Genomic DNA, 11,777 nt, shown 5'->3' with positions numbered 1-11,777 from the left:
ATGTTACTGCTTATTTGGTTGATCTGTAATACCATACAGAGGATATTTTTTGCTGTAATAATTCTGAAGATATTGTTTTTCTCTGTATTGAGGTCCAGTGTCCAATGTGTTTCTTGCACTCTGAAATGCATTAACTTTTTCATTCTAAATTAATAAATGTATCATCTAATTGAGAATGTATCATGTCTCTGTTGGAGAGGAGTGTTATTTGAATCTTTGCAGACTGATTGATCTAGGATGCATCATCTATCAATAGCTACATTTTATTGAGGCATTAGCTCACAAATTACACTTCAGGTCTTGGAAGAGTGGCCTTCTGATGGGACTAGTACAGTAAGTGCTCAAAAATGTGTCTTTTTTGAGCTGGTCTGGTGCTGCTCTTTCAAGAAGGCGTTAGAGTATTGAGGGCCGGCAGGAGAGAGCAAGAGAGCAGCGAGGCTGCCCGTGCCAAGGGGCACGGGGAGGAGCCGCCCACGTGTGGGGAGGCCTTGCGGTGCGAACGGAGCCAGCGCTGTGCGGGGAAAAGGGATCGGGAAGATGAGTGACGAAGTTAACCATGATAACTGCCTTTTTCTTTTAAATTGCTGTTGTTCAGTTTTGTGAATTACTGAGTTTTTAAGATTTGATTTACAAGTAGCATTTTCCTCCCTAGTCAGCCTCTTTGGTTGACTGGAATGCTAGCCCAGGTCATGCTCATTCCTGAGCATGGTTTTGCTCAGCAAGAATTCATTAATTGCTTGTACTTTTAATGTGTAATCAAATCAGCACTAGGGGTTTTGCTGTCCAGTTTATAGTGTGACTTTTTTCATTGGAAGTTATTTTCTAACAAATGACAATTGAGATATTTCACAACTCAATTTCCTTCTGTTAATTACATTATTATCTAATCGCCTAATATCTAAAGAAATTGTGTTCAGGTTATTTCTTTGTGTCAGAGTTTCTCTCCTACTCCATTTTTCTAAAGCTCACTACTGATTTGGACGTTTCTCCACTGCACTGAGAGATTTGGGGAAAAAAGTGTACTTAAATGTTGCTGTTCTTGTGCTAGCATCTATTAGCATTTTAACTTCGTTAGTGTTTTCAGTTTGGTGCAGTCAGGATGTGTGTGAAGAGAAAGCAGTATAACTTAAATTATTACAGTTAAGTATACCAGTGAAAATGGGGCTTCCAGGAAGAAATGCAAATACTTGGATTGGGGGCGGGGGAAAAAAAGGAAAACCTGTAATAAGTCTTCTGCACTTCAGTTTTATGTCATAGGCTACAGAAGGCTGCTTAAGTTCTCTGTTGAAAATGTCCAGGAATCTTATTTAGAAACCAAGTTGATCTGTTTTCATACTGCTGCATTTATACATTGGAACTGCTTTCCTTACCATCTTTCCAAAGTGCTTAATTCTGTAGGGAACAGGTTAGACTGTGCAGGAGGACTGTACTTTGGTGTACCATAACTCCATAAGTTGTGGAAAATTGACCTTAAAAATTGACCTTAGTCGCATCTGTATTTCAATGCGTAGGAGAGTTATGTGGAGAAACTGCTGTTTGGGGTATTCAAATCTGAAATACCACAGAAGTGGTGAAATGCGCTTTGGAGATGACTCAGTCCTGTGAGCTGCTCCACATATTTTTATATTGAAGGTGATTCATTGTTGCCATCTTCAGCAGGAGGAATTAAAAAAAGCCCCCAAACTTGCTAAAGCAGCCAGGAAAATCCGGAGAGCCGAGTTGCTTCAGAATAGCAGCAGAGCCGGCTGTCAGCAAGCAGGGTGACCCCAATGCCTGTGCCCTGCCTCTCTGTCTGCAGGAAAAACACCAAGTTGCTGCTAGGCAAGATATTAGAAGGCAGCATCTGTATTTCTTTGATACTGCTTTTCTGTTTCAAATTAGAATTGTTGCTTGTGCTGGAATAGCAGATTTGGGAGGGTGGGGGGAGAAGTCTATGCAAAAGAAATTGTCGTTCTGTTCTTGGGAAGAACCCTGCTAGGATGGTTTCCTTTCTCTGAAGGGGAAAAAGGCAGAGGCTCTAGAAATAAGACTTGATTGGAGACTGATCCAAGGCCCTGTAGTATCTTGTTTAGTGATAGAATTCACAAGGTAGGCACCTCGTTGATAAGTAAGGATGTGACATGAGCGAATCAACCTCCTTACACGTGATGGTATTGCGTTAAAAGATGAGAAACGCTATCAAATGGCAACGGAAGGGAGGTGAGTGCAAGTTGGAAGCCAAAACTGATGAAATATTCCCCTCAGACCTCTGCTGGGAGGTGCTGTCTCAGAAGAGAAGAGGACAAAATAATTGCACTGAGAGGTAAGAAGGGAGAAATGTTGGTATAGTGAGTGAATTATTTCTCCTGTAGTTTTAATACTTCTAGATCACACATGTATTTCAGAATACTTTTGAGACTTTGAAAGATCGAGAAATAGGGAACTAATATTCGTTACTCCTTGAACTTAGAGCTATCCTTCCTCTATTCACAGGAGAATTGGAATAAAAGTCATTTCAAAGTTTAGATGAAAATATTTGATTGTTTTCTAGTCCTCCATCTGATTGGAATCTGTTGGTCGTTGCTAATTGGGAAACCCCCTGGCAAGCAAGTGACTAATGTGGAAAGGGAAATGAGAAGTCCTGTGCAGGAATGTCGTGTCAATGCCTGCTTATGATGCAGCTTAGCCTGTTCACTAATGCTGAATTCTGCCTGCCTGCTTATGAACTCAAGGTTCACCACAGATGCCTGTTTGAAGTCTGATTCTTTCACTTATTTAAGCAGCGTGATGCTCTAGATGCACTTTTATAGCAGAACAACGTAGTGCTCGTACAATCTAACACCAAAATCTGGCAGGTCAGACCATAAAACTTGTAAGTTATTTGCTAATGGTCTACTTGAAAAATTTTGACCAGCTCATTGAATAATTTGGTCCACAGATATGTTTAAAAGACTTTACGTGGAGTTATCAGCAGATGACACATACATATGTGATGTTTTTTATGCAGCTAATTTCTGTATCCAGTTTTAGAGATTTTATAGTTCTGTAATGCCAACTATAGTGTTCATTTTAAAGGAAATCTACCTGTTTGTGACCTGCTGAATCCTGTCTGCATGAAGTGTATGAGTCTCCTGGATTCTCTTCTGCTTAGGAGTGACGCAGGGAGGGTGGAAAGAATAGATTTTGCTTTTGAAACTATGGAGATAGGTTTTATTTAAGAGATCAGTGAATACTCAGTGATTTTTAGAATTTTCCAGTGGGCTGGTTTTCAAAGGCTAAGAAACCTCTCCGGATCATCTCTTGTGAACAGTGAATTGTGATGTGGATTTTTTTCATAAATGAGTACGTACCCACTGCGGCCTGGAGTGGGATCATCACATTTAATTCACAGGCTTCTAATCAGCTAACTGGAAATAACCTGCTATTCACCGGTGAGAATTAGCCTCTGTATCTTCCACAGTCAGGTTCTACTAAAATGTTTTCTGTGGAGAAGCAAATAATCGCCATTAGGGGGCAGCTTAAGATTTAAATTGGAATGTGCTAACACTTTTGTGCAGTGCTTAAAATAATTCAGGGGAAAAAGCGGACCAGAAAAAGTGAGGGAAGCCTTCCAACTAGGGAACGTAGCACTAAGTACTCGGGCTATATATAGGGACTAAAGGAAAAGAGGAGGAATAACCACAAATTCTATTGCCTCCAGCCTTGTCTCAGCACTGTTAAAGCTAAAGCCAACCTTAAGTTCTCCATTACTGGATGAAAGAAAGCCCTAGGAGCAGCAGAGCATGTGGGTAGCTGTGAGAAGAACAAATCAAATGCCAAGCTTACAAGCAGCCTTATTTTTCCACCTTAATTTACATTAATATGCTAGAGCATGCCTGAGAAGGCCAAGGAGATAGTGCTACTGACTTCATTTAGAGTTAGAATTCTACTTCTAATTAAAAATGTATAAAGTGTGAAATTACCCGTTTTTTCATTTATTCTCCAGCTAAATCTCTGGGTCATGCTTTGGGCTGTTCTTATAACAACTACTGATTGTTAGAAGCAGTAAATGCTTCTAACAGTTGAGATAAACATAGCTGAACTACTGTGGGGAAAATGCAACTGACTTTTCTGTAGTGTAAATCCACTGAAAATCTTGCCGATAATGAAGGAAACATGCATAGTTTAATGTAACTTTAACGTGAAAATATTGTTGCAAGTCAGGGGGAGGAAAATTGTCGGGTTTAACAAAATTCATTGACTTCACCTTAAATATTCTTTAGCTGCTTGGAGCTTTCACATGTACTTAAATTTGCTTCTTCAAATTGAAGAAACCACTGTTGATTTCTAAAGGCAGATGTATTCTGGTCTAACATGTGGAATGACAGTGATGAATAGCGCTTCCCCTTCCACTTAATGGACTTTTCTTCTGGGCATCTTCTCTACTTATAAGGAAAACAAACTGCAGCCTGCATGTTTTCTCTCTGCTTTGGGAACTAGAGTAGAGTGAGCAAATAGGGAGTCTTCCTCTGAGCATTTTTTTCTGCCGGTGAGCAGAGCTACTTAGCCATGGATAAGAAATTTCATCAAGGAAAGAGTTGTCGTCTTTCCCAAAGGCCACCATAGACAAACACATCTGATTTTTAAAATTCCCTGTCATTTAACTATCCATCTTCTAGACAGTGAAAATGGATATCAAAAAGTCACCAGTCACCAAACTGAAAAATGCTGAAAGTTTTATTGATCAAATGAGAGACAAAATGAACAGGGAAAGTTTTTTTTTTTTTCCCCTGTCTCTGATATGTCTGGTAAAAGTATTACATCCATATAAATGATGGGCAATAAAACTTTCTCTAGCCACAAGAGTTGAGACCAATGTAGCCACAGTGGTTTATGGTTCTGTTTTCAGAAGGTCCTTAAAACGTTGTCCAGAGTACTATTTTTGACTGTACTTCTATATTTGCTTATCTCTATGATGAACATGGGCTTCCATTTTTCTTAAGTTGTATCATTCTTTTTACATCTTAGTATGTACTTTATTTGGCTTCTGCTTTTTGACATGTAACAATTGAGAAAACATCATATTAGAAACTGAAATTGGGTAGCTTAAGGAGCACAAGTTTGGGGGGTGTATGATTCTTGTTTTCCTAGGGGTTCTGCTTTCTTTTCCATTGGATCATCTCTTTCTTCAGCTACTTTTCTTCCACTGTAGGCCACCTTTTCCAGGGCTTTCTGGAATGCATGCATTCGTGCACTTGCATTTTTCCACATAGACGTAACTATAGTTGATGCTTGTTCCATTTTGGCAAGTGAGGGTCACCTGTCTTATCTGGCTGCTGAGCTCTTGGCAGCAGCTACAGTCACGTTGCATCTGGTTTGCTTCAGTGGAATACCTAGGTCCCATCAGAAGAAAAAGCATATGTTCCCATTAAAAACTGACACACAAGGAAAAAACTAGTAACTTGTCTATAAATAAAAAAGAGCAGAGTTGAGTATGTGTATAAATATATATGAATGTTCTTTCAACAGTGAAATTCTTGCTTACATTCAATCTCAGAATAAGCTCCTTCTCGCTTTATTGGGCACATGTTTGGACCTGTTGTTAACAGTAGGTCTAAACGTGTTGTCATGTGCATAGAGTTCCAGATATAAACCCACAAATGACTTTTTTAATAATGAGTTTTTTCGTTCTTTAAAAATCTTCCCTTATGGTAAATTTAGTTCATAGCACATAGGTAACAATGAAAAAAATGAAAGCTGTAGGTCAATTGTTGATATAGAATAAAATTTTCTGGCTAACCTATCATCAGTTATCTTTCTACTTACAGACTTTTTAAAATAAATCATGGACCAGTTTATAGATGACACTTTTACTAGTGAAACTGAAGAAAAGGATTGTGTGTGAATCAGGACCCAGTGCCACCTTCTTCTGTGGGAAATTAGGAATAACTGTTAGTACAAATACTAGTTTTATACATTGTAAGCCTTCTCCAGTTTACACCATTGTATATTTCTCTAAGATCCACAAATTATCATTTCTATTACTCATACAACTCTGATTGCTGTTATGCTGCTAGCTAGTGAGTGGCAATTATATTTGTGCAGCATGTTGTTAATGCTGCCAAATTCTGAAACAAATCTCAGGTCTGTGATCTTGGTCAATGGAATCATTTGCTTCTCATAAGCACATCACATTTGTTGATATTTTATGATCAGTGCCAGTTGATTCTGTAAAGGAAGAGACCATAATTATGAACGAATCCAAAGAGAAGCTCAGTTGACTTCACAGAACTTACAGTGAGAATCCAGGACAAGTCCCTTTACAGTAGGTCAATTCAACAGGTTCTGGAGATTCGCATTCGCCGTGGCGGATCACAGTCTCATTGCTATAAATTTTGCACTTTGGAACTTCAGGGAAAAAAAAAAAAAGTAGTATAAGCAGATTCCTCAAATCTGAGAACTACATGATTCCTAAAAACTTATGATGTGGATGATATCTGACTTGAGAATCCATATGACCATATGAAGTATGAAACAAGGAATATTGTGTGAAGTGGCTGAAGATTTTTGGAGATCTCTGCTTGTAGTCTTTGGAACATAGTAAGGCTAAGGCTTTAGCATTCATAGCTCAAGTTATCGCGATCAACATCAAACAAATGGATTTTCTTTTTCTTTTAAGAGATAATGAGGGAAACACAGGATATTGATAAATAGAGAAAGCAGGAAAGAAGAATCCTCCCTCTGCTCAAAAATGGAAGTTGAACGGTGTGTCTTTAAGCCGTAAATTTGTTCACCGTTTTACTTACCTGTACATATCTTGCAGCAGCCATCAGGAGTAGTCTCTACTTCGTCCTTTGCAGAAACATAGAGGAAGGTTTTGTATTAGTGCATAGATGTCAATTGGGAATGTGAATACTGGTTAGCTTTACTATTACTGGTCATGAAGTGTCCCTTATGATAAGCACTGAAGGTGTTCAGAAACCATAAATGTCTCGATGGCCGAGTCCCTGCTATAGATGTCTTACATCCCTGTAGCCTCATCTGAAAATGCCAAGCTTCTTTTTTTTAAGTAGTGCTGCAGCATTACTAATTAAATCTTAAGGCATTCCTGAAAGTTTAGTGGAAGCAATTTTGTCATGTTCTACCTCATCCTTTCGTTCATGTTCTTTAATGTTGCATGAATAGATGGAAAAAAAAATATTGAAACTTACGTCGTCACAGTCGTCTGGCTTGAATTCAGGGCATGTTTTTTTAGTTTGGACTGGAACAAACTGATCTTCAATTTTCTCACATTTATAATTGCTGCAGGAATCGAGTGGCAGGATCTCATCAAGCTAAGAATGAAAGAAAAGAACAAACGTATCATTTCTGCGTTGTTATTAAGTGTAATATGGTTATTTCTGAGGTACCAAACTAAGGAAATTCTTACACCTTCAAGATTAACAGATTCGTCCACCAATCTTTCACATGGCAAAGGGGTATGCCAAAATCTCAACTGTGATTTGGTTGAAGGCTTAAATCTTGGATCTCAACACAGCAGGCAATAATATAGAAAACTGTAATTGCTGTCGTCTTTTTCAAGGGCTAGCGAAGCACTCTGTATAAAGGATTTGACTTCTCTAATTAATTGTTCAGTTCTGAAAACCGGCCTCTAGTTTTCAGAGTAATCTCCCTGTTCATTAGGTTTTGCTAGGAAGAGGTGCGAGTTGACTGGAGCTGGTCTAACTAGCTTATTGACTAAAGCAAAGATCAGACAATTAAAAAGGATACTTACACCAAGCACCTTCACAGTGTTATTACTTAGTTTGATTCTGCAGGCTGTTTCATGACACTTCCCACAGCATTCTCCATCCTCTTTCTTATATTCATAACCCTAGTCACAGAGAAATGAAAGAGAGAGTATATTGAGACAATGACAGAGAACTCCGGTCATCCTGTAACTGGCAAGTGATGGCACAGGCTGGAGGATGAGCATGAACTCACCAGGGGGCAAGATGTTTCACAGTGAACTGGTTCACACTGCAGAATGTCCCTGGTAGTCTTTGTACCTTGCTCAGAAATGCAGGTACAATTCTCACACGAATCGGTGACCATGGACATTCCAACCTGGAAGACGAGGGTTGGGCGGGAAAAGGCAATCAAATACAAACAGTTGCTGTATGATGGACAAGCGGCATGCAAGTATGACTGGGTTGCTCAACTAAGTTGGGAATAAAGTTGGTTTTGCTCTCTGCCTTGTAAGAAACAAATGTAGGAGGAAAACAAAACAATATAAAATAATATCTAGGAAAGTAAAATGCAGTTAAGACTGTTTTGAACTTCCTCACTAATTTACCAGTTTTTCAATGCTTCATTTAAGAAAATTTTACCTGTTGTTAGAAAACAGTAAAACCTTACTAATGGAGAGTATAGTGAATAGATGCATCTGTGGATCCATAAGTATAAATACCACTTTATACATGGACTTCAGTTATTTTGGAAAGAGGTTCTAGTCTTTAAATTTTCACCAAAAAAGCTTAGGTGTCAATTTTGGCAAGGGATTTAGATATTTCAAGCAGAAATCCAGGTTTTAATTTTTAGGGTTCTCGGAGGGGAAAGAAAGAGTACCAAAAAATGCATGCCCCTGAAACTGGTGTACTCTTATGTCACACTCCTTGTTGAAGAATTTTTCTGTAACAGTCTTTGACAACACAAGAAAGTAACTTGGAGTTCTTGTTTAGAGATGAAAGGAGATGCATAGGAAAACAGCTAAATGACTTTTGTGTTTGAGAGGGTACACATTTCACTCTTAGCAATATAGTCTTGTACAGTATTCTCACCGTGTAAATGGTATCATTAACTAGACAAGTTCCAGGTATTCTTTCTGAGGAGGGAAAAAAAAAAGTCCAGAATAAGTTCAAAGCTTGAGATTAACCAAAAAGTCAAGATACAAAGTTGCTACCAGGGGTTGTTAATAGCAATGATTTTGGAGAGCCATATGTTTAAACCTCATTTTTATTGTCTCATTTTTATTGTTTATCCGTTTCCTATTCAAACCCTGGAAGTCCAGTAACTTCAAAACATGCATTTGCTTTTGATTTATGTTCTCAGAATGTGACTTGCATGGAAGATTGAGTGGAAAAGGATGTATTTCTTACCAGAGTACAAAAGTAATTTGACAGTATGACAGCCCATTTGTGTCTTTCATAGAATTACTTTGAACTTAACTATTTGCTTGTAAACTTTTGTGTTTCAGACTTAATTTATGGCTGTCTCTTCCTCTTGCTTCTTATATATAAATTAACATATGTAACTGACGAATTTTAAAATTTTTATTAGCATTACCCAATAATTTAAATATATCTGAATTGTTTATGTATTAAAATAGCTACTGCTTAATGAAAAACACTTTGATATACTTCATGCTCTTGCTTCTGTATTACTTGCTTTTGTTCTTATCTATTAAGCTCTATTATGCTTGCTTATTTTTTGTTCCTCTTGTTTATCTATAGCAATGCTAATGTAGTATGCTGCATTAACAACATTGCATAAATTGCGTTATTGACCTTTATGATCTCCAGATAAAGAGGTTTTGAACAATATCAGCTACTTGAAGTCTTGAGATAATATCCAGACCTCCTACCCATTCCACTTTTATTGCTGATGAAAGTTTGCTGACAAAATTTTGTTTTTAATTGAGCTTTTAAGGTATATTCAGTCAAAAATGGATGTTTGTTCACTGAACCATAATAACTTCAGAAAAAGTTTTGACATTAATGTATGTGCGGCACCTGCTTAGATAACGAGAAAAGTGCAAGTATAATTTGCCACAGCATGTAGTCTCCTGAGTGCATATATCTATCTAGATATATATCTAGATATAGATATATATTAATATATATCTATATATATACACACACACGCATCTATGTATTTTTTATACTTACTGCATTTATATTCAGGACAACATGGGTCTTGCGGTGGTACAGACACAGCAACAAATCCTTTTGGACAAACAGGTAGCTCGTTTGATTGGCATGGGAGTGGACGGCATTGCACAGTAACAGTGAGTGGGTCACAGATACACTTCTGGCATTCACTCCTCCATTTCTCTCCAGGCTGAAAATATGTAAATGATTTATTGATAAGCATTCTTTCACTACAGTTTTTCTGAGTCACCTTAAGTCGGACTCTGAAAATTGGCAGTTTTCAGCTTAACATTTTTCTAGCAATATGATATCCAGCCTTAAGGACAGGCATGTTGAATTACCAAATTGTCCTATATGTAAAAGGAATAAATTGTAACACTTTCATAACAGGTCTACTTATTGTCATGATGTCTAAATTTCTTTTATGAAAGTGTTCTCATCTCTATTACTTAAAAATTTGGTGGTATTCAGGTCATTTGTAAGATGAAACAATTTGGTACTGAAATGCAGGCAGGTTGATATGAATGAGTTAATAGACACCAGAAACTGGGCTATATTTTTGCACGAGTGATATATAAGAAAAACATCGGGGAACCACCTTTCGTGGAGGATTGACATCAGTACAGTTTCTTTCTACAGAAGTTGTGAGGGATGTTGCTGTGGTTGGTGAAGCAGAAGAGAATACAGTTTGTACAGATGTTGAGACTTGTGTTGTAGCTCCTGAGGTTGAAGTGGAAGGAGCTACTGCAGGACATGGCCCTTGATATAGGTCAACTTCACATTCCGTGTTGCAAAGGGCATAAAAATTACAGCCAACACTATCTGTTCTGTTGTATACAACTTGCCCTGTAGAAGAAAAAATAGGAGAGAAATTAAAGTAACACAAAAATATTAAGAAAAAAAGTTAATATAGGAAAAATCTATATAGATGACATTGAGTGTTTAATTGAATACAGTCCTGGCATTTCATATTATGGCTGAAAATGTTTATAATCAAAAAAAAAACAAAAAACAAAAAACCCACATACCTGGAGAAAAAAAATCAGCAAGCACATGACAAAAACATGGAGTTGCTCGACTTGTTGTAACATAGGTACTTCCTTCTGTTACAGAAGGTGTGCTGGGGGAAGACCTGATGGTTGCAGAAATGCTTCCTGTAAGGGAAGATGATTGTGGTAGACCAGTTGTAGATACTGGTAAGAAGAAGAAATACTTGAGTTCACAGTATCGGATTGTGGTCTTATAACTGTAGCATAATGGAAGGGTGTGTTGAACATTCTGAGATGGCAAAACAATGAATTTGTTAGATTTCAGTATTTTAGGCATTTCATTAAATAGACAGTTCAGAAGGGTTTTTCTTAGCTCTACATTGAATATTATCTATGGTTTGATAAATCTCAGATAATGCAAAGGGAAGGAAACACATGATTCAGGTAAGGTGAAGGCAGTAGAAGTGCCTTATAGAGATTCACTGAAGAAGAGCTTCACTGAAATAATACTTTATTAGTATTTCACATACTTAGGCTACTTGAGATATTTACACTTAGTGGAAAAAAAATGTTTAGAGAAAAAGTGAATTCAGTACCTGCTTCAGTAGAAAAAGAAGTGCTCGGGAGAATGACAGTAGTGCCAGAACTGGTAATCGATGCTGTATGAGAGATGGTGGAGACAGTAGTAGTGGGTGCAGGAGTCCTGGGTCCTGTAGGAGTGGGGCTTTCCGTAGCAATGGGTGGGGTTGGTGGGGATCTTGTCAGGAGCCTTGTGGTTGGTGGAGTTGTGCTGCACAAGGTCTCATCACAGCAGTAGAGCCTCACCTGGTAGTCGAAGCACATGCGGTACTTGCCGATCTGGTCCTCGTTTCTGCACACCAGCCCAATGTTGAGGCTGCACTGCACTTTCTGTCCCAGGTTC

The 11,777-nt window shown here is 38.0% G+C and overlaps 1 protein-coding gene across 1 annotated transcript; it reads right to left on the bottom strand.

Annotated features, from left to right (window-relative positions):
* Positions 1-5,146: 5,146 nt before the first annotated feature.
* On the bottom strand, positions 5,147-8,797 carry LOC112955107 (mucin-5B-like). Its single transcript, XM_026048376.1, has 7 exons — positions 8,778-8,797; positions 7,942-8,064; positions 7,733-7,831; positions 7,170-7,292; positions 6,765-6,810; positions 6,255-6,366; positions 5,147-5,351 (listed from the first exon to the last, which is right to left on the bottom strand). Exons 2-7 carry the CDS (start codon positions 8,056-8,058, stop codon positions 5,147-5,149), a joined length of 702 nt encoding a protein of 233 aa, XP_025904161.1. The 5' UTR covers positions 8,059-8,064; positions 8,778-8,797.
* Between the last annotated feature and the right edge of the window lie 2,980 nt (positions 8,798-11,777).

Source organism: Nothoprocta perdicaria, unplaced genomic scaffold (assembly GCF_003342845.1).
Source record: "Nothoprocta perdicaria isolate Ctin4 unplaced genomic scaffold, notPer1 scaffold_539, whole genome shotgun sequence".
Taxonomy (NCBI): domain Eukaryota; kingdom Metazoa; phylum Chordata; class Aves; order Tinamiformes; family Tinamidae; genus Nothoprocta; species Nothoprocta perdicaria.
This window is presented reverse-complemented; position numbering and strand designations above follow the sequence as displayed.

Excerpts from the sequence above, each read along its gene's own strand:
- LOC112955107 (XM_026048376.1), bottom strand. The coding sequence starts at position 8,058 with ATGTCCATGGTCACCGATTCGTGTGAGAATTGTACCTGCATTTCTGAG. Across the intron at positions 7,293-7,732 it reads ACACTGTGAAGGTGCTTGGT|CTTGATGAGATCCTGCCACT; the intron begins GTAAGTATCCTT and ends TTTCATTCTTAG. Across the intron at positions 6,811-7,169 it reads AGCCAGACGACTGTGACGAC|GACGAAGTAGAGACTACTCC; the intron begins GTAAGTTTCAAT and ends GTTTCTGCAAAG.